Consider the following 22,222-nt stretch of genomic DNA (forward strand, 5'->3'; position numbering starts at 1 on the left):
GAAGGCAGAATAAAAGGAGCTGGGAACAAGGAAGAGATTGAGAATGCTAGAAAGATTTTCATATGACAGAACTTGTGGAGACCTTTGTGAGCCAGAGCTATATTGCTGCATCTGATTTCCTGGAGCCTCTTGTCTACCCCAGAGATCTTCTACCCATGGAATCATTTCTCACAGAGAAAGGTTGGAGCTGTGGCCGGTTGCTCCCAGATCTCTTCATTTTATTAGCAGGTATGCAAATAGATTTAGCCATTCTCTGATCACTAGATCAAATTCTTAGAAATAGGCTTCTTGTGATTCCCCATTGAGCAATTTCTACCCTCCCTCTTCTGCCTGTAAAGAAGACATCGTCTAAAGTAGTATCAACCATGTGGCAGCATGTTCATGTCTGAAATATAATTTTTATTATAAATATAGGGCAAATCAGTTTTACAAATAATTCAGAAGTGGCCTTAGCCAGGCAAAATTAAATAACACAGCATAGTATGATTGAGGAGCAGTACACAGTCTGTGTCAGGGTTAGAAAATCCTGAAAGAGATACCTGAGTACAGAGAACGCCCAACTAACCCTCTTCGAGGAGGCCTCTTAGGCACTGCATGAGATCAAGTACTCATGTCAAATACAACCTTTCTCTTAGCCCGGAAGAAATACCCTCTGTGTAGGATACTGGATGAGAAGTACATTTGCCTCTCCTTCTACCTTCCTTCCATTTTATTCTAAATCACGTTGGGATTCATAGACCATGTGGGAGAAAATACGTATTTCAGAGGCTATTCAAGAATCCTAGGGTCCAGCCGTAACCCTCCCCTCAAGCTCTAAAGCCTTCTCCCAGCACTTACTGCCCAAGGGCATCAGCACCAGTGCAACTTTCTCGGCTGTAAACAATGCCACCAGCATGAGTGACAGTGGTCTGTTCAGTGGGCTCCTCCTTCTCATGGACTAAACACACCTTGGCAGAGGCCAGGGTTTCCTGAGACAGTGAGTGGGGTAGACAGAAAACGGAAGGTGGGGTGCACAGGCAGAAACATGGAATAGAAGGGCAGCTGAAGATTGGTCTGAGATGCCTAGAAAGTGAGTTAGATCCATTTCTAGCCACAAATGAGGACAGCCTCTTCTTCCTATTGTCTATTTGGAGCCCCTGACAAAAAATCCTTGAGGAGCTCCTGGCCAAGGGGACCAAAAGGGTTTTGATGTCTTCTTTCACCCAAGGCAGATTGGATTATATAGCTAAGCTAAGGAAAAATAACCCTTTTCACATAAGTAATAAGCAGTTACAAAAATTAAAATGGCAGAATGTCTCAGAGGAAAGGGTGTATGGGGGGGATCCAATACACCAAACTTGGTATTCTTTAACAATTTCAGTTACTCTCTGAAGGGTAGTTCTCTGATTCCTTTCTTAAGTCCCTAGCAAATTGTCCCTGTTAGAAACTGACTCCTTCCTAAAGCTGTAACCCCACCCTCTGTGGTGTTTCCTTGAATAAAGTCTATAAAGATATTAAAATACACATGCACTTTTGCATTAGAAATCACCTGTGGACCTTGGCAAATCGTTTTCCTAGCTGCTTCTAGTGGGCTCTTTGGACCCTGGCTAGCCAAAGGGCTTAGGTGGTCTTAACTAAGCAGCAAGGTGGACAATGCTGACAGTAGACAATGGGGTAGAATTTCCCAATTCAGTATTGGTTATATATTTGATTTTCCTGTGTATGCTGGGTTTACATCAGACTTTGGAGAGATAGGAGAAGCCATTACTGCATTTACTTTTTCTTTCTCTTTTTTCCTGACACATATTCATCATTGAATAAGGACATAACCTTCCTTCCAGATTACGGCAAATTGAAGTTAGACTCGGATAGAACAGGATTGGGGTGGGCAGGAATGTGTAAGCTTAAAAAAAAGTCCAGGTCAGGTAAGGGGGAGGGGCGGGGAGGTTCTGGCAACTCCCAAAGGCTGCTTTGCCAAATTTCAATGACAAGGAAGGTTGGATTTCCTACAGATTCCCGGATCTACTTTTTCATGTATTGACACAGAAGGGGGAAGAGGGGGAGGGGCTGTGATCGGGCAGCCTGGAGGTGCTGCATTAAGGAGTGAAGTGGGGGCTTCTTCCCTTTTCCCCTGAGTATAAAGGGCTCTCCATTAGTGATGGGGAAGAGAGGCTAGGAATAAATACATCCACAGTGCAGCAAGCAGGTCAGGTTGCATCACTTCATTTTAACTTCTGAGTATACCGTTCCTGTATCTGTTGGGGATGGGGAGGCTGAAGTTAGTTTCTTCAGTTGCTGGACATTGAAGTTCACAGAAGAATATGCAACTTCAGCTATCTGAAAAGCACGAGGAACGGTCAATTAAATCAGTGTCACGGGTTGTATGCTCACCTTGTCACCTGGTGCTGTGACCAATTTGAAACTTGTAGCTTTGGAGGGAGGCTTTTGTTATCCGAAGTCTCTTCTTGATAAAATCCTGTTGAATGGTCATTAGGAGAGATAAACTGTGATATTTGTACAAAGAAATGTGACACAGCAATGAGAACAAACAAATGACAAGCGTATAACAATATGGATGATTCTCACAAAACATGATGTTGAATGAAAGAAGCCAGAGATACATAAGAATATACTGTGTTTTTCATTTATGTAAGAGCAAAAACTAGTAAAACTAATCTAGAGCATTGGAAGGCAGGATAGTGGTTTCTCTCTGCAGGGAAGTGATGGGAAGAGTTTTTTTCTGGGGGTTGAATATTTCTTGATTTGGGTGCTGCTCATACAGTTGTGTTCAGTTTATGAAAGTTCATATACTGTGAGAGTATACTTGTGATTTAAGCACTGTTCAGTAGGTATGTGTATATTAAAAGGTTAAAATGTGAAAATTTCTGTAAAATTACAAAGTAAAGGAAGTGGAACCTCGGAACCATTAAAATGTGAATTATCCTTTTTATAGTAAGAGCAGGGTCAGACTGAAAGTAGAATTATTTGGTGCCTTCCTTGTGCTGGGTGCTTTACATATGTCATCTCATTTAATCCCTTCATCTTCTCTTTGAGAGAGTCAAAATGCCCATTTTACAGATGACACAGCTGAGATCAAAGAGGTTATGTTTTTTTGCCCAGGGTCACAGAGCTGCTGCTGAGAGTCATAGCCAGGATCCAAACACAGGGTGGGGATAATTCCAAAATCTGCATTCTTCCAATAAGATGAACTCATGGGAGCAATTAACCAATATTTCTTTGTTGCTGCACTGAGGAATTTTTTTTTTTTTTTTTTTTTTATGCCTTATCAATATGATGTTTATTCTGCTGGCTGAACATACAGAAATGCCATCCTTATTCCCATTCCTTTTTTTTTTTTTAACTCCCTAGAGGAAATTAAATTTTTTTTTTATTTTACATTTTTTTTTAATCATCATTTTATTGAGATATATTCACATACCACGCAGTCATACAAAACAAATCGTACTTTCGATTGTTTACAGTACCATTACATAGTTGTACATTCATCACCTAAATCAATCCCTGACACCTTCATTAGCACACACACAAAAATAACAAGAATAATAATTAGAGTGAAAAAGAGCAATTGAAGTAAAAAAGAACACTGGGTACCTTTGTCTGTTTGTTTCCTTCCCCTACTTTTCTACACATCCATCCATAAACTAGACAAAGTGGAGTTTGGTCCTTATGGCTTTCCCAATCCCATTGTCACCCCTCATAAGCTACATTTTGATACAACTGTCTTCGAGATTCATGGGTTCTGGGTTGTAGTTTGATAGTTTCAGGTATCCCCCACCAGCTACCCCAATTCTTTAGAACCTAAAAAGGGTTGTCTAAAGTGTGCGTAAGAGTGCCCACCAGAGTGATCTCTTGGCTCGTTTTGGAATCTCTCTGCCACTGAAGCTTATTTCATTTCCTTTCACATCCCCCTTTTGGTCAAGAAGATGTTCTCCGTCCCACGATGCCGGGTCTACATTCCTCCCCGGGAGTCATATTCCACGTTGCCAGGGAGATTCACTCCCCTGGGTGTCTGATCCCACGTAGGGGGGAGGGCAGTGATTTCACCTTTCAAGTTGGCTTAGCCAGAGAGAGAGGGCCACATCTGAGCAACAAAGAGGCATTCAGGAGGAGACTCTTAGGCACAAATATAGGGAGGCCTAGCCTCTCCTTACTGCACTGAGGAATTTTGACCCAAACTTGATCTCACATTTGGTCTTCAAGAATAATCCATTCTACACCGAAATATTTCCATGAGAAAATGAGCCAGTGAAACTGACTGTGCTTACCGTGTTAGGCGACTTGTCAGAGTGGTCCTGACCTGGAGAAGCAAAAGAAGAGTTCCAAACCCATGAAAACGCAAAGCTGACTCACAACCTTAGAATAGTAGTGTTCCTAGACTGTTGTGATCCCGGGTTGAAGGAGGTGGCAGGTGGGGGTGCAATGGGTCATGACCAGTTAAGGAACCCCGCTTCCCTCCAACTCTGTGGCCCAGGCCTAAAAGCATTAGTACCAGAGGAGAGGCAGGAGGTCTCCATCCACTTCCGAAGACTCCTACCAGTTCACAGGGCCTTGCTTTTTGCCCAAATGAGTTTCTCAGCAACAGAATCCAGTGGCAAGGAAGGGGACTGAGAACCACAGCACCCAGAACACCCACAAGACAGGGAAAGTCTCACCAAAGGAAATGCCCACATCCGCAGAGCAGCAGGGGAGGGGTGAGGATGACGAAGTGGCCCCTGGAAACACGTCCATCTTACTCAGGCCTGCCAGGTCTAGGCAGAGTGAGCATCTCTCCTGGGGCTGTATGGTGGGAATTTTTGGTGGCTAGGAAGGGTGTGAGAACCTATGCCAATTGAAGGCTGGGAAATGGAGAGCCTCTCTGTAAAAATCCGGGTCACTAGTGGTAGGGCAGGGCATGTGGTAGAACATACCAGCTCCCACTGTGTGAGTAGCTTTACTTACTGTGGTTGGATGCTGAGGGTTTGTGCTCTGTAAGATCACGCTGGTCGTTTGTCCTAAATAAATATGAGACACTGTGACTGCTATTCCCAAACATAGGATCTTTGCTTCCTGAGTTAGGAAGGACACTCAGCAGATAATTCTTTGGGCTTCTCAGTGTTCATTCATACTGTGGTTGGAACTGCCTCTCCTTCTTAGAACCTTGTTTCTTCCATTTAACCACTATCCCTGCTAGTGTTTACTCTTTTATCAACTGCTTTTGAACCTACTTCTACCCTTTTGTTTTCCAGGGTAGGTGCTGCTACTTTTCTCTCTCTCTCTACTTATTGCCCAAGAAGGCTGTTGGTCGTTTCTGCTTTCTCTTAGATTCTCTTCCTGTCTATCCCACCCTCATCCTGCTGTTGTGGGCAACAGAGCATGCGACTCGTTTTCTCCTGATGCTTGTTTTATTTCCTCATTTTTCCCTCTTGAACCTTGGTTTCCTTACTGGAGGACAGAGGAACATAACTGGGTCTGTCCCCTCTAAATACAGATGGGGATGGGAATAACCAAGTCCAAGAGTCAGTGGGGTACAGAGAGCATGAAGACCAGGGGAGAAGAGACCTGCAGGAATTAGTGCTGAGAAGCAGGAGTTTAGGAAGGAGATCCAGACCCAGAGGCTGAGATGGAGAAGATGCTTTCCCTCTCCTAAGCATGGCATTTGGCCTTGAGAAAGCTGAACTACAGGAAAGGCCTCCGTACCCTCCAGTCTTTCTGCTGTACAGAAAATACCCCAGGGCTGCAATCAGAGCCACCCCAGCCAGGACTCCAACCACGATGCCAGCAATGGCCCCGGCTGAGAGGCCAGAACTTCCTTGTGCTGAATCATCTGTCAGGGAAAGAAAAGAAAAGATGGTGCAGGTGAAATTACTGTATGATGGGGGTGCCCCAGGAGGGGATGAGCACACTGTCATTATAATGGTTGTCTCTCATTGTGTTCCTGGGTTGATGAGCAGTCTTGCCTCAATTCTTTCCTGACCTTCCTGCACTCAGATATTTTTCACGGTTTGGAAATGTGAGAAAGACTGATTGCTATTTTTCTTTGTTATTAGAACCTCCCATGTTCTCCTGGTTGCGTCTTTTTCTGTTTCCCAGGTGTGGCAACCATGAATGTGTGCCTCTCAGATCTCGGACGGCAGGCACTGAGCTGACTGCAGGGCCAGGCCAGAGCACTCCGAACCACCACCACCTCTGCACAGAAGCCACACTTCCCACGGGCTCCCAGCAGGGGTACCAAAGCAGGGCCATTTCTGCGAGACATGGTGTTCCTCTTAGGGCCGACTTTGGCTCCAGGACTCCCCATCAGCCTTGCGGAAATTCTCTTAAGACTGCACTGCAAGCTAAAACTTCCTTCCCTTTCTCCTTCACAGGGATCAGACCTGCCTCATGGTCTGACCATACTCCTAGGCTCCTCCCACTCCTGCCTCATTTTCCCTCTCTGTTGATTTTTCAAATGTATCTTCCATGTCTTATTCCATCTTGGCTGCTTCTCAGTGGTAAAAACTGATATACCAGGCTTGAAACTTTGTGCTTAAGTCCTTTTTTCCCTCTCCCATATTTAGTCAGTAACCATGTCCCAGTGAGTTGCTCATGTAAGGCCTCTCCTTTTTTCCCCCATTATAATATATTTTGAATTTGTTTCTTCTTTTACTATATCTGCTTCAACCAGTCGGGGCTTAGCCCTCACCAGTCAACTGAAGGTTGATTATAAATGCAAATGCTAACATTTGTATATTGGGTCTTACTATGAGCCAGACCCTGTGCTAAATACTTTATATATATCTCTTCTGATCCTTACAATAACCCTGTCAAGTACACACTATTCCCATTTTACAGATGAAAAAATGGAGGATTAGAGTGGTGAAAAAATTACCCAAAGTCATATAGCTAGCAAGAGGCAGATATGGGATTTGACTCCAGCTCTACCTGACTTCAAGACTAATAATAATAGTAGTAGTAATAGCAGCTAACATTTATGCAACATTTTCTATGTGTGTGGCATTTTGCTAAAGGTTTAATTGATTCTTACATTGAAACTTTGTAACAATCCCATAAAATAGGTACTATTATTGCAATTTTCAGTCGAGGAATCTGAGGTTCAGGGAAGTTAAGAATCTGTGCAAGGCCACACAGTAACTGTCAGACCCAGGATATGAAACTAAGTATATGTGATTCAGAGCCTGAGCTCCTAACCACTTTGCCATTCTTTACTGAAATTCGGCCACCTGTGACTTCTATCCATTTTGCACACCATTGATAGAGATTCCACCCAGAGAAAATGGAGGAGGAAATGAGGAGTCACTCACTCTGCACAATCAGCCGGAGGGGGTCACTTTCACTGGAATGGAACCCATTGGAGACCTCACACTGATAATTCCCTTCATCCGCCTTCTTGACGGGGTCTATTCTGAGGGTGCTGTTCCCCTGCGACAGCTCCATCCTCTCTGTGAGCCGCAGGCTCTGCCCATTGAAGATCCACCGGGTGGAGACTCCAGAGTGGTGTGAGAGGCAGGTCAGCACCACGGAGTCCTTGTGTTCTGTGACTGTGGTGTTGCTGGCTAGGATGGTGGGCTTTGTCACGGACTCTGTGGAAAAGAGAAGACAGGACTGATGGAGAGGGAATGGCTTGTGGCCTCTCTCCTCCTCAGAGACCTCAGCCGCGTCCAGGTCCCCAGGGAGCTCTGTGAGGTGACCAGAGGACAGCTCTGACCTTGCAGACGGTCGTATGTCTCTGCTCAGGTGATCTCTGGAGGCAGGGCTGCCACTCCTGATACTAGGAAAGAGATGCAGCTTCCCTGACAGATCACCCCAACATTGCAGGGGGATCCTCTTTTCAGCCACATGGTCACCAACCTCATCGTCAGGTGAAACTTATCTTTCATGGATGTTCACGTGACCCATTCCTAGGGTCTTCTGGGAATTAAAAAGACCAGGCCCCTGTCCTCAACTATTTCTGTGTACGTTGTGGGAAGGCATCTTGTCAGTCCTGCCCATCTCTGGGGCCAGGGAAGCTTTACACATGCAACGAAGGCACTTCCTGTTGTGAAATAATTCATTAGGGAATGAGGACGTCCTGGTTCAGCCTTCACTACCTTTTAGGGCCTGGATAGGCTCCACCTGTGGGTTTCTCGATCTGAAGAGGACAGTCTGGCTGTGGATTGAATATCACAATGACGGAAGCCTCCAGAGAGAAGGGGTTGCCATGTCAATGAAAGGCTGGAACTCTTTGCTGGGTCTATAAACTGTATCATTTGGGCACTGCCCCATCCTCCCACAAGGGCTGTCATAGGTGCATCCACTGTGTGTCCAGTACATCACGATCCATGTTCTACTTTTGTAGACCACATGTGGCCAGTGTCCACAGCATTACACAGCTGTGACTTCAGAGACAGGACACGGCTCAGATGGGTCTGCCCCGGAGCTCACTCTTTCCCACGTCTCTGCAGCCTGACCCGAGGAAGGCTCGGGTGGTGACCAACGGCACTAGTGAGCAGACTCCAGGACAAAGCCACACGTGTCCTTCTCCAGCCTCCCGGGCCGACCACAGATTGTGTCAGACAGAGTCAGGGCACCGGAGGGCTGGGGGCAGAGCAGTGAGGCAGAGCCCTGTCCTCATCACCTCAGCGAGCTTCTTCATCCCCTCACTTAGGGAACAAGCATGTGAGCTTGTTTCAAAGCCTTGAATGTCCCTGTGGCATGTGGAGTTAGGGAAAAAACAAAAAAAAGACGACAGAAAGGGATGTGTCAGTGATAGAAGAAAGCATCCTGACCTTGAGGATGCTTTTCCCTTCCCCTCTTGAAGACCTTCCCATAACATGGGGGTCTCTGAGTTGAGAGAACCCCCTCCCCACATTCCAGATGGAACCAAGATCTGCACTGAGAAATAAGAGAAGCCAGGGCAGGGAGAATTTGGGATTTCCTGTGTTGGGCACAGGCTGGGAGAGCACTTCTTCAGGATCTTTCTGGAAAACCACAGACCCCCAGAGCTCAGGGCTGCTGGTCCAGGGAGCCACTTACCAGAGACTGTGATCGTCCTGACGGTGGTCCTGTTGAGACCAGTGACATTGTTATGGACATGGCAGGTGTAGGATCCACTGTCATTCACAGATACATTGGGGATAAAGAGCTCTTGTGTGGATTGCTGGGGCCTCCCGTTGATAAGCCAGGAATACTCAGCGGGCGGGTTAGAGGCCGCGAGGCAGGAGAGGCTGAGATTTGCCCCTGGAGTGTAATAGGAGCCAGGGGGGGAAATGGTGGGGGCGTCTGGGCCATCTGGAGCAAAGAGAATGAATCCACATAGTGACGTCATGAGGTGATGGGGAAGCTCCTGGTCAGTGTAAGAGCCTCAGTGTCCCTCTGACCCATGTCCCACACCACCCCAATCTTTACACAGTCCACTCACCATAAGCCCCCACTGTGGCCACTAAGTCTGATTGAAATCATTGACCTGGTCCTCCCACCACAGGTGGTTGACCCCAAGAGTCTCAAGACAGGAGCAGACCCTCCCCTCTCATCTTGGCTGCAGGGCTGGGCCTGCCCCGATGTGCTAGAAGGAAGGCATGGCCGGCTGGGGGCCCGGGGTTGAGAAAGGGTCTGTGTGCTTTGCCCTGACAGGGAACAGAGTGGCCTGGACCCTGGCAGCACGGATTTGGGCAGCCACGTAGGAACAGAAGTTACTCACAGAGAACATTCAGCATGACTGGGTCACTACGACGGGCACTCACTGGATTCTGGGTCCCACACTCATAAAATCCCAGGTCATTCCTTGTGACATTGTGGATCGTGAGAGTTCTGTTGTCCAGGGACAGCTCCAGCCTGGCACTGACTGGGAGGCTCTGATTGTTTATCAACCAGCGGTAGGTTGTGTTCTGGGTCTCAGGTTCACATGTGAATGCCACAGAGTCCTGGTCCTCCATGGGGTCAGAGTTGTTGCTCGTGATGAAGGGTACGGGTAACTCCGCTGTGCAGATAACAGAGAGAAGGTTACCTCTTTGTTATACTGGATCCTTCCAAAGGCATCTTTCAATCAGCATTGGTAACTCTCGCCTCACCTCACCCTGAGTCTCTAAAAGTTTAAAGCAGGTCTTTGTGTTACCAGATAAGTACTTGGCAACCTGGGTGCTCAGAGAATGTAAGGCCCACCTTACATATATCCGGGACAATACACAGACTCCCTCTAGTGCTATTCAAGGAGCAGGGTTTGGTCAGGAAAGATGCAGGATGGGAGTCAGGGCCCCCGGGCACGTCTCCTGGGCTCTGCAGTGACCAGATGGGGCCTGACCCCCTCTGCCTCCTCACCTGAGTGAGCGCCTGCTGAGGTCCCTCCCAGCTGCACATCTACGTGCCCTGCCTGGTGTGTCTTGGAGGCCTCACTTGTCAAGGGTGTCAGATATGGGCAATGTGGGACCTGTCAAAGTCCTCAACCCTGAGGACCCTGGACAGTTTGCCTGGGGACTGCATGTTGGGAGCAGATATAAGCCACAGGAGACCCAGAGCAAACCCAGTGTGCAGTTTAGTGGTCAAGCCGAGGGACCATGAGTGGGTGCACTTCTTCCAAGGTGTTCAATGGTGACTGACGAGGCTGTGATCCCATACAGGGCAGAGTCCGAAGAATGATCTAGAAAAGAATGAGGGGAGCCAACAGGAGCTGGCTGGCTTTGACAGCACATTCCTGTTCTCTGCCCTTGGTCTTTAAAGTCTTTCTCCTCGTGCTGAGGTCCAGGGAGGATCGTGTTTATCTTTTCCTGAAATTATGTGAATGTTCTCAAATGCAGAAGGGGTGACTGGTGGAAAGTGAGGGAGCAAAACTTACTGAGATATGGCTCTCATAAACCATTTGTGTTGGGCAGCTCTGTGTTACAAATTTGTGGAGGAGCATACCTGTGTGTGAATGGGCAGTGAGACATCAGATAGTGCCTGGTCTGCCCCACTCCTCCATGGGGAAGGGTCTCAGGACCACTGGGGAGGGCTGAGAGTCTCACTCCAGGACAGGGTTGTTAGTCCCAGGGAAAGTGGGTCAGGTGGGCCTCTGTGCTTTGGGGATGGCAGACCTGTCCCCTCTGCCCGACTCTCTGGTGAATCAGTGTAGAGAGTAGACAGAGGAGTCACCTGTTCACGTCACACGGCCTGTTCCACTTGCTGGTTTCACTAAAGGGAAAGGCCCTCGACGGGGACACAGTGGACGCTCCTGCTCCTGGTGACTTGAGCCAATTGGCTCATGATGAGCCTCACTGGAAGGGTGGGCCTGGCCATAGGCGGTAGTGGAAAGAGAACGGATGGTCAGCCATCGGCAGGAGAACCTGGGAAGGCTTAGGAGGAGGAGGAAGCTGTGCAGAGCAACAGCAGGCCCAGCTGGAATGAAGGGGGAGGCAAGGAGCAGAGAGAGGCACAGACGTCCATGGCAGTGAGCAGTGTGGGTTACAAGTGACCTTAAAGACCCCAAGGACAAAGGGCCTGACACAGCCCCAGAAACGGGACCAGCACCGCCCTGAACAGCCCACCTGGCCAAGCAGCCCTGGGTCATCCTGGACTCAGCCCTGGGGCAGCGTAAGGAGCAGAGGGTCAGAGGGGTGGCCCATGGGTCTCAGCCCTGAGGGACAGGGCACCAGGGTGGCCAGAACTTCCTAGGAATCTGCATCTAGGCTCCAGCTCTGAAGAAACTGGATCATTCATTCATTTACCATTCCTTCCTTCCTTCATCAAAGAGCAATGCAGGGGGCGGGGCAAGATGGCAGACTGGTGAGCTGTATGTTTTAGTTACTCCTCCAGGAAAGTAGGTAGAAAGCCAGGAACTGCGTGGACTGGACACCACAGAGCAATCTGACTTTGGGCATACTTCATACAACACTCATGAAAACGTGGAACTGCTGAGATCAGCGAAATCTGTAAGTTTTTGCGGCCAGGGGACCCGCACCCCTCCCTGCCAGGCTCAGTCCCGTGGGAGGAGGGGCTGTCAGCTCCGGGAAGGAGAAGGGAGAACTGCAGTGGCAGCCCTTATCGGAAACTCATTCTGCTGATCCAAACTCCAACCATAGATAGACTGAGACCAGACACCAGAGAATCTGAGAGCAGCCAGCCCAGCAGAGAGGAGACAGGCATAGAAAAAAAACAACACGAAAAACTCCAAAATAAAAGCGGAGGATTTTTGGAGTTCTGGTGAACATAGAAAGGGGAAGGGCAGAGCTCAGGCCTGAGCTCAGGCCCTGAGGCGCATATGCAAATCCCGAAGAAAAGCTGATCTCTCTGCCCTGTGGACCTTTCCTTAATGGCCCTGGTTGCTTTCTCTATTAGCATTTCAATAACCCATTAGATCTCTGAGGAGGGCCCTTTTTTTTTTTTTTTAAATCGTTTTTTCTTTTTCTAAAACAATTACTCTAAGAAGCCCAATACAGAAAGCTTCAAAGACTTGCAATTTGGGCAGGTCAAGTCAAGAGCAGGACTAGGAGAGCTCTGAGACAAAACGCAATAATCCAGTGGCTGAGAAAATTCACTAAACACCACAACCTCCCAAGAAAAGGGGGGTGTCCGCTCACAGCCATCATCCTGGTGGACAGGAAACACTCCTGCCCATCGCCAGCCCCATAGCCCAGAGCTGCCCCAAACAACCCAGTGTGACGGAAGTGCTTCAAATAACAGGCACACACCACAAAACTGGGCGTGGACATTAGCCTTCCCTGCAACCTCAGCTGATTGTCCCAGAGTTGGGAAGGTAGAGCAGTGTGAATTAACAAAGCCCCATTCAGCCATCATTTCAGCAGACTGGGAACCTCCCTACACAGCCCAGCAGCCCAGAACTGCCCTGGGGGGACGGCACTCACCTGTGACATAGCACAGTCATCCCTCAACAGAGGACCCGGGGTGCACGGCCTGGAAGAGGGGCCCACTTGCAAGTCTCAGGAGCCATACGCCAATACCAAGGACTTGTGGGTCAGTGGCAGAGACAAACTGTGGCAGGACTGAACTGAAGGATTAGACTATGCAGCAGCTTTAAAACTCTAGGATCACCAGGGAGATTTTATTGTTAGAGCCACCCCCCCCCCCCGACTGCCCAGAAACACGCCCCATATACAGGGCAGGCAACACCAACTACACACGCAAGCTTGGTACACCAATTGGACCCCACAAGACTCACTCCCCCACTCACCAAAAAGGCTAAGCAGGGGAGAACTGGCTTGTGGAGAACAGGTGGCTCGTGGACGCCACCTGCTGGTTAATTAGAGAAAGTGTACTCCATGAAGGTGTAGATCTGATAAATTAGAGATAAGGACTTCAATTGGTCTACAAATCCTAAAAGAACCCTATCAAGTTCAGCAAATGCCACGAGGCCAAAAACAACAGAAAATTATAAAGCATATGAAAAAACCAGACGATATGGATAACCCAAGCCCAAGCACCCAAATCAAAAGATCAGAAGAGACACAGCACCTAGAGCAGCTACTCAAAGAACTAAAGATGAACAGTGAGACCATAGTACGGGAGACAAAGGAAATCAAGAAGACCCTAGAAGAGCATAAAGAAGACATTGCAAGACTAAATAAAAAAATGGATGATCTTATGGAAATTAAAGAAACTGTTGACCAAATTAAAAAGATTCTGGACACTCATAGTACAAGACTAGAGGAAGTTGAACAACGAATCAGTGACCTCGAAGATGACAGAAGGGAAAATGAAAGCATAAAAGAAAGAATGGGGAAAAAAATTGAAAAAATCAAAATGGACCTCAGGGATATGATAGATAATATGAAACGTCCAAATATAAGACTCATTGGTGTCCCAGAAGGGGAAGAAAAGGGTAAAGGTCTAGGAAGAGTATTCAAAGAAATTGTTGGGGAAAACTTCCCAAATCTTCTAAACAACATAAATACACAAATCATAAATGCTCAGCGAACCCCAAATAGAATAAATCCAAATAAACCCACTCCGAGACATATACTGATCACACTGTCAAACACAGAAGAGAAGGAGCAAGTTCTGAAAGCAGCAAGAGAAAAGCAATTCACCACATACAAAGGAAACAGCATAAGACTAAGTAGTGACTACTCAGCAGCCACCATGGAGGCGAGAAGGCACTGGCACGGTATATTTAAAATTCTGAATGAGAAAAATTTCCAGCCAAGAATACTTTATCCAGCAAAGCTCTCCTTCAAATTTGAGGGAGAGCTTAAATTTTTCACAAACAAATGCTGAGAGAATTTGCTAACAAGAGACCTGCCCTACTGGAGATACTAAAGGGAGCCCTACAGACAGAGAAACAAAGACAGGACAGAGAGACTTGGAGAAAGGTTCAGTACTAAAGAGATTCGGTATGGGTACAATAAAGGATATTAATAGAGAGAGGGAAAAATATGGCAAACATAAACCAAAGGATAAGATGGCCGATTCAAGAAATGCCTTCACGGTTATAACGTTGAATGTAAATGGATTAAACTCCCCAATTAAAAGATATAGATTCGCAGAAGGGATCAAAAAAAATGAACCATCAATATGTTGCATACAAGAGACTCATCTTAGACACAGGGACACAAAGAAATTGAAAGTGAAAGGATGGGAAAAAATATTTCATGCAAGCTACAGCCAAAATAAAGCAGGTGTAGCAATATTAATCTCAGATAAAATAGACTTCAAATGCAGGGATGTTTTGAGAGACAAAGAAGGCCACTACATACTAATAAAAGGGGCAATTCAGCAAGAAGAAATAACAATCATAAATGTCTATGCACCCAATCAAGGTGCCACAAAATACATGAGAGAAACACTGGCAAAACTAAAGGAAGCAATTGATGTTTCCACAATAATTGTGGGAGACTTCAACACATCACTCTCTCCTACAGATAGATCAACCAGACAGAAGACCAATAAGGAAATTGAAAACCTAAACAATCTGATAAATGAATTGGATTTAACAGACATATACAGGACATTACATCCCAAATCACCAGGATACACATACTTTTCTAGTGCTCATGGAACTTTCTCCAGAATAGATCATATGCTGGGACATAAAACAAGCCTCAATAAATTTAAAAAGATTGAAATTATTCAAAGCACATTCTCTGACCACAATGGAATACAATTAGAAGTCAATAACCATCAGAGACTTAGAAAATTCACAAATACCTGGAGGTTAAACAACACACTCCTAAACAATCAGTGGGCTAAAGAAGAAATAGCAAGAGAAATTGCTAAATATATAGAGACGAATGAAAATGAGAACACAACATACCAAAACCTATGGGATGCAGCAAAAGCAGTGCTAAGGGGGAAATTTATAGCACTAAACGCATATATTAAAAAGGAAGAAAGAGCCAAAATCAAAGAACTAATGGATCAACTGAAGAAGCTAGAAAATGAACAGCAAACCAATCCTAAACCAAGTACAAGGAAAGAAATAACAAGGATTAAAGCAGAAATAAATGACATAGAGAACAAAAAAACAATAGAGAGGATAAATATCACCAAAAGTTGGTTCTTTGAGAAGATCAACAAGATTGACAAGCCCCTAGCTAGACTGACAAAATCAAAAAGAGAGAAGACCCATAGAAACAAAATAATGAATGAAAAAGGTGACATAACTGCAGATCCTGAAGAAATTAAAAAAATTATAAGAGGATACTATGAACAACTGTATGGCAACAAACTGGATAATGTAGAGGAAATGGACAATTTCCTGGAAACATATGAACAACCTAGACTGACCAGAGAAGAAATAGAAGACCTCAACCAACCCATCACAAGAAAAGAGATCCAATCAGTCATCAAAAATCTTCCCACAAATAAATGCCCAGGGCCAGATGGCTTCACAGGGGAATTCTACCAAACTTTCCAGAAAGAACTGACACCAATCTTACTCAAACTCTTTCAAAACATTGAAGAAAATGGAACACTACCTAACTCATTTTATGAAGCTAACATCAATCTAATACCAAAACCAGGCAAAGATGCTACAAAAAAGGAAAACTACCGGCCATTCTCCCTAATGAATATAGATGCAAAAATCCTCAACAAAATACTTGCAAATCGAATCCAAAGACACATTAAAAAAATCATACACCATGACCAAGTGGGGTTTATTCCAGGCATGCAAGGATGGTTCAACATAAGAAAATCAATCAATGTATTACAACACATTAACAAGTCAAAAGGGAAAAATCAATTGATCATCTCAATAGATGCTGAAAAAGCATTTGACAAAATCCAACATCCATTTTTGATAAAAACACTTCAAAAGGTAGGAATTGAAGGAAACTTCCTCAACATGATAAAGAGCATATATGAAAAACCCACAGCCAGCATAGTACTCAATGGTGAGAGATTGAAAGCCTTCCCTCTAAGATCAGGAACAAGACAAGGATGCCCGCTGTCACCACTGTTATTCAACATTGTGCTGGAAGTGCTAGCCAGGGCAATCCGGCAAGACAAAGAAATAAAAGGCATCCAAATTGGAAAAGAAGAAGTAAAACTGTCATTGTTTGCAGATGATATGATCTTATATCTAGAAAACCCTGAGAAATCAACGATACAGCTACTAGAGCTAATAAACAAATTTAGCAAAGTAGCGGGATACAAGGTTAATGCACATAAGTCAGTAATGTTTCTATATGCTAGAAGTGAACAAACTGAAGAGACACTCAAGAAAAAGATACCATTTTCAATAGCAACTAAAAAAATCAAGTACCTAGGAATCAACTTAACCAAAGATGTAAAAGACCTATACAAAGAAAACTACATAACTCTACTAAAAGAAATAGAAGGGGACCTTAAAAGATGGAAAAATATTCCATGTTCATGGATAGGAAGACTAAATGTCATTAAGATGTCAATTCTACCCAAACTCATCTACAGATTCAATGCAATCCCAATCAAAATTCCAACAACCTACTTTGCAGACTTGGAAAAGCTAGTTATCAAATTTATTTGGAAAGGGAAGATGCCTCGAATTGCTAAAGACACTCTAAAAAGGAAAAACGAAGTGGGAGGACTTACACTCCCTGACTTTGAAGCTTATTATAAAGCCACAGTTGCCAAAACAGCATGGTACTGGCACAAAGATAGACATATAGATCAATGGAATCGAATTGAGAATTCAGAGATAGACCCTCAGATCTATGGCCGACTGATCTTTGATAAGGCCCCCAAAGTCACTGAACTGAGTCATAATGGTCTTTTCAACAAATGGGGCTGGGAGAGTTGGATATCCATATCCAAAAGAATGAAAGAGGACCCCTACCTCACCCCCTACACAAAAATTAACTCAAAATGGACCAAAGATCTCAATATAAAAGAAAGTACCCATAAAACTCCTAGAAGATAATGTAGGAAAACATCTTCAAGACCTTGTATTAGGCGGCCACTTCCTAGACTTTACACCCAAAGCACAAGCAACAAAAGAGAAAATAGATAAATGGGAACTCCTCAAGCTTAGAAGTTTCTGCACCTCAAAGGAATTTCTCAAAAAGGTAAAGAGGCAGCCAACTCAATGGGAAAAAATTTTTGGAAACCATGTATCTGACAAAAGACTGATATCTTGCATATATAAAGAAATCCTACAACTCAATGACAATAGTACAGTCGGCCCAATTATAAAATGGGCAAAAGATATGAAAAGACAGTTCTCTGAAGAGGAAATACAAATGGCCAAGAAACACATGAAAAAATGTTCAGCTTCACTAGCTATTAGAGAGATGCAAATTAAGACCACAATGAGATACCATCTAACACCGGTTAGAATGGCTGCCATTAAACAAACAGGAAACTACAAATGCTGGAGGGGATGTGGAGAAATTGGAACTCTTATTCACTGTTGGTGGGACTGTATAATGGTTCAGCCACTCTGGAAGTCAGTCTGGCAGTTTCTTAGAAAACTAGATATAGAGTTACCATTCGATCCAGCAATTGCACTTCTCGGTATATACCCGGAAGATCGGAAAGCAGTGACACAAACAGATATCTGCACGCCAATGTTCATAGCAGCATTATTCACAATTGCCAAAAGATGGAAACAACCCAAATGTCCTTCAACAGATGAGTGGATAAATAAAATGTGGTATATACACACGATGGAATACTACGCGGCAGTAAGAAGGAACGATCTCGTGAAACATATGACAACATGGATGAACCTTGAAGACATAATGCTAAGCGAAATAAGCCAGGCACAAAAAGAGAAATATTATATGCTACCACTAATGTGAACTTTGAAAAATGTAAAACAAATGGCTTATAATGTAGAATGTAGGGGAACTAGCAATAGAGAGCAATTAAGGAAGGGGGAACAATAATCCAAGAAGAACAGATAAGCTATTTAACGTTCTGGGGATGCCCAGGAATGACTATCGTCTGTTAATTTCTGATGGATATAGTAGGAACAAGTTCACAGAAATGTTGCTATATTAGGTAACTTTCTTGGGGTAAAGTAGGAACATGTTGGAAGTTAAGCAGTTATCTTAGGTTAGTTGTCTTTTTCTTACTCCCTTGTTATGGTCTCTTTGAAATGTTCTTTTATTGTATGTCTGTTTTCTTTCTAACTTTTTTTTCATACAGTTGATTTAAAAAAGAAGGGACAGTTAAAAAAAAAGAAAAAAAAAAAAAACAAGGAAAAAAAAAAGATGCAGTGCCCCCTTGAGGAGCCTGTGGAGAATGCAGGGGTATTGGCCTACCCCACCTCGATGGTTGCTAACATGACCACAGACATAGGGGACTGGTGGTTTGATGGGTTGAGCCCTCTACCACAGGTTTTACCCTTGGGAAGACGGTTGCTGCAAAGGAGAGGCTAGGCCTCCCTATGGTTGTGCCTAAGAGCCTCCTCCCGAATGCCTCTTTGTTGCTCAGATGTGGCCCTGTCTCTCTGGCTAAGCCAACTTGAAAGGTGAAATCACTGCCCTCCCCCCTACGTGGGATCAGACACCCAGGGGAGTGAATCTCCCTGGCAACGTGGAATATGACTCCCGGGGAGGAATGTAGACCTGGCATCGTGGGACGGAGAACATCTTCTTGACCAAAAGGGGGATGTGAAAGGAAATGAAATAAGCTTCAGTGGCAGAGAGAATCCAAAAGGAGCCGAGAGGTCACTCTGGTGGGCACTCTTACGCACACTTTAGACAACCCTTTTTAGGTTCTAAAGAATTGGGGTAGCTGGTGGTGGATACCTGAAACTATCAAACTACAACCCAGAACCCATGAATCTCGAAGACAGTTGTATAAAAATGTAGCTTATGAGGGGTGACAATGGGATTGGGAAAGCCATAAGGACCACACTCCACTTTGTCTAGTTTATGGATGGATGAGTAGAAAAATAGGGGAAGGAAACAAACAGACAAAGGTACCCAGTGTTCTTTTTTACTTCAATTGCTCTTTTTCACTCTAATTATTATTCTTGTTATTTTTGTGTGTGTGCTAATGAAGGTGTCAGGGATTGATTTGGGTGATGAATGTACCACTATGTAATGGTACTGTAAACAATCGAAAGTACGATTTGTTTTGTATGACTGCGTGGTATGTGAATATATCTCAATAAAATGAAGATTAAAAAAAAAAAAAAAAAAGAGCAATGCAGAATTTGTTCCTGTTGGGCCCTGAGCTATTTGTAGGGTGTATAGTGGGGAATACGAAAGCCAGTCCTGTCCGTTATCAGTCAGTAGGAGCGACTCCAACACATCAGCAATCAAACAAATACACTGTTTCAAGTCCATGTAGGGGGCATGTGGACCGGCTGCCAGGTGGGGCCTGGACATTCCTGGCACAGACTCTGATGTTGACCCAGGTAATTAGTCCTAGACTTAACACTTATTATTTCTCCATTTGCTCTTTCTAAGTTTGGGATGTTTATAAAGAAAGGATCTGAACCAAAGGCTGCTCTCTGGGTCCACAGAGGCCTAATTAGGCCTCATGGGGAGGGAAGGTCAGGGCTGTGGCTGCAGACAGACCATGAGGTGACTCTGATCTGCCTGTCATGACCTGTGTGATCCTGATTCAGTGACTTCACTCCCTGTGCCTGTTTCCCCTCAATAAATTAGGAAAAATGGCAAATGGTATGTGGCTTCCCATGCTATCTGTGAGTTAACTTTAAAATCCTCACAATCACCTAATCCAAAGCTTGGTTTGCAGGAGCTGCCAAATAAATGGCATCTGTCATAATCTGTCTCCATGAAGGGCTCCCTGTGCTGATCCCTGGTGGACAAGGGGCTGCCTAGAGCATCTTGTCTCCTCTGTTCTTCCCCCTGGGATTGCTGACCCTTGTGAGGCATCTCCTAAGTTTCCCAGGCAGTCAGCTAACAGCCTGGGGCCATGGTCTGTCTGTGTCCACACCTCTGTGTGTCAGGGGAAGGACTGAGCTCTGTTGGGGCCTTGCTGTAGCTCTTGGGGCTGAGCCCTGGTTGGTGACCAGCTCCAAGTGGCCACGGGACCCAGGCAGCTGGGAAACCATTGCTCCCAGTCAGCCCTGTCATAGGCCAAACCCAACCCTGGCCACAGGCTCCCCAGGGTCACCTGGAGTCAGGAGTCCTGGACAGGGACCTGGGGTAGGGACTTCCCGAGGTTGAGCTCATCCGTGAGGATTCCAGGGAACCCCCAGCTAGGGCCCTAATGAGTCCTACAGGGTCTCTCAGGGCCACATTCATGGGGAGAGGCTGAGACCGAGCTCCCCGTGTTGAGTGACTCCCCAGCAGGCTCATCCTTTCATCTACAGCAAATGTCTGCAGAGTCCTGTTTCAGGGAGGGAATTCTGATCATATGAAGTTCATGTGAAGTTTGTCTCCCATGTGTCTCCTGCACTGAATGCCCAAATCGCAAAGTAAGGATGGAATGCAGAGTGGTTGTGGGCCCAGGGTATCATCTCTGCCTGAAATAGAATTAACTCCACCCCTCTACACCCAGAGGTCACAGAAGGGTCACTCACGGTACACGTGGAACCATCCAGTGGATAGCTCAATCTGAAGGTTTCTCTTTGATACTTGTAGGGTGTAGGCTCCTGAGTCCCCCTGGGTGACGTTCTGGAGCAGCAGGGATCCATTGGGGTATATTCTCTCTCGACCGCTGTGGGCAGACCCTGGGGTTGTTTGTTGACTGTCTATTACATATGCTAGAATTTGATGGTCTTCGTCCACCTTTTCTCCCTTGAACCAGCTATAGCCGTAAGTATTCTCTGACTGATTGTGGGCAAGCAGAAGAACATCGTTCCCTTCAGCAGCATTGAACGGCACCGATTCAATCCTGAGTTGGGCTGTGATGGGTCGGCTCCAGATGATCAAGACTGAGACTAGGAGCAAAGAGAGAAAAATATATCAATACTTATTTTGTACACAATACACATGTATGCAATACACATGTCCTGGGATGGAGGATGGGTCCCTAGAGACTGAGCAGTTCTCTTCATCCATCAGACACCTGTTCACAGCAGGGGTTGTCCTGGGAGGGGCCTTCCCTGGCCGTCTCCCCTCCTGGCCTCTGTCTTCCCTTCTCTCACCCTTCCCTGCTCTGTCTCCTCCGTGGTGCCGTCAACACCTGACATCACATTCTCCATACTTTTGCTTGTCCAACTTCATCCCCCACAGAGCATGAGCTCCATGAGGGCAGGGGCTTGTCGTGTTCCTTGTAGCCTCAGAGCCTAAAACACGCTGTAATGTGAGTGAGCTATTGCATGTTCCCAGGACCCTCCATGTCTTGGGGTTTATGTGGCAGTAAATATACAGGTAATTTCGAGGTTCCTGGATAAAGGTAATGGTTGGTGCTCTGGTTATTTTTTTCTGCAGTGTCACTTTGATGTAAATTATTATTAGTCTTCAAAACTTATGGCTCAGCCATGACTAATTTGGGAAATACAGCAATTGAGGTTTTCCTCTCTCTTATCAATTGCACTCATGAGATTTTGCTGTTGCTGAGACCCCCCTCCTTTCTCTGTCCCTCTTTCCCCTCTCAGACTTTGTCCTCCCGGCAGACCCAGGCAGTTTCTGCGCCCCTATCGGCCTCCCCCACGCCCACAGCCAGGGGCCGCTGCCTCTCACCTGTGAGCAGGGGCCCGAGCCGGGGGTCCTGTCCTCTGCGGGGAGGGCCTGACGGGGGCTCCATGGGTCTCTGCTGCCTGCTCTGTGCCTCCCTGGAGAAGCCGTCCAGCTCCAGACACTCGCAGACACAGAGCTGCGGGCTCTGGACTCTTCCTCCCGCAGCCCTGAGGTGCGGTCCCCCCGCCCTCCGCGGGACAGCTTTGCGCGGTCACGTGGGTAGGGGCGGGGTCTCTGCTCTGACAACTGTCTCC

At 45.8% G+C, this 22,222-nt stretch overlaps 1 protein-coding gene across 6 annotated transcripts; it reads right to left on the bottom strand.

Annotated features, from left to right (window-relative positions):
• Positions 1–378: 378 nt before the first annotated feature.
• On the bottom strand, positions 379–22,222 carry LOC119521471 (carcinoembryonic antigen-related cell adhesion molecule 1-like). Of its 6 annotated transcripts, XM_037819796.1 has the most exons (10): positions 21,972–22,219; positions 20,867–21,226; positions 9,656–9,934; positions 8,992–9,246; positions 7,281–7,559; positions 5,677–5,803; positions 4,939–4,991; positions 4,266–4,297; positions 2,371–2,455; positions 379–2,234 (listed from the first exon to the last, which is right to left on the bottom strand). In XM_037819796.1, exons 1-9 carry the CDS (start codon positions 22,033–22,035, stop codon positions 2,375–2,377), a joined length of 1,530 nt encoding a protein of 509 aa, XP_037675724.1. In that variant the 5' UTR covers positions 22,036–22,219; the 3' UTR covers positions 379–2,234; positions 2,371–2,374. The 6 variants fall into 6 exon arrangements, 4 of the variants coding, with proteins under 4 accessions (XP_037675724.1, XP_037675725.1, XP_037675723.1 ...); XM_037819797.1 differs by having other exon boundaries at positions 379–2,455; positions 21,972–22,220; XM_037819795.1 differs by lacking the exon at positions 2,371–2,455 and having other exon boundaries at positions 379–2,316.

The sequence above is a fragment of the Choloepus didactylus genome, chromosome 27 (genome assembly GCF_015220235.1).
Source record: "Choloepus didactylus isolate mChoDid1 chromosome 27, mChoDid1.pri, whole genome shotgun sequence".
Classification (NCBI taxonomy): Eukaryota; Metazoa; Chordata; class Mammalia; order Pilosa; family Megalonychidae; genus Choloepus; species Choloepus didactylus.

What these genes read in the sequence shown, in the direction of transcription:
- LOC119521471 (XM_037819794.1), bottom strand. Translation starts at nt 22,035, where the DNA reads ATGGAGCCCCCGTCAGGCCCTCCCCGCAGAGGACAGGACCCCCGGCTC. An exon ending in GCTCGGGCCCCTGCTCACAG is followed by an intron (nt 21,227 to 21,971) that starts GTGAGAGGCAGC and finishes CTTTGCTCCTAG; the next exon opens with TCTCAGTCTTGATCATCTGG. An exon ending in TGGATGGTTCCACGTGTACC is followed by an intron (nt 9,935 to 20,866) that starts GTGAGTGACCCT and finishes TTATCTGCACAG; the next exon opens with CGGAGTTACCCGTACCCTTC.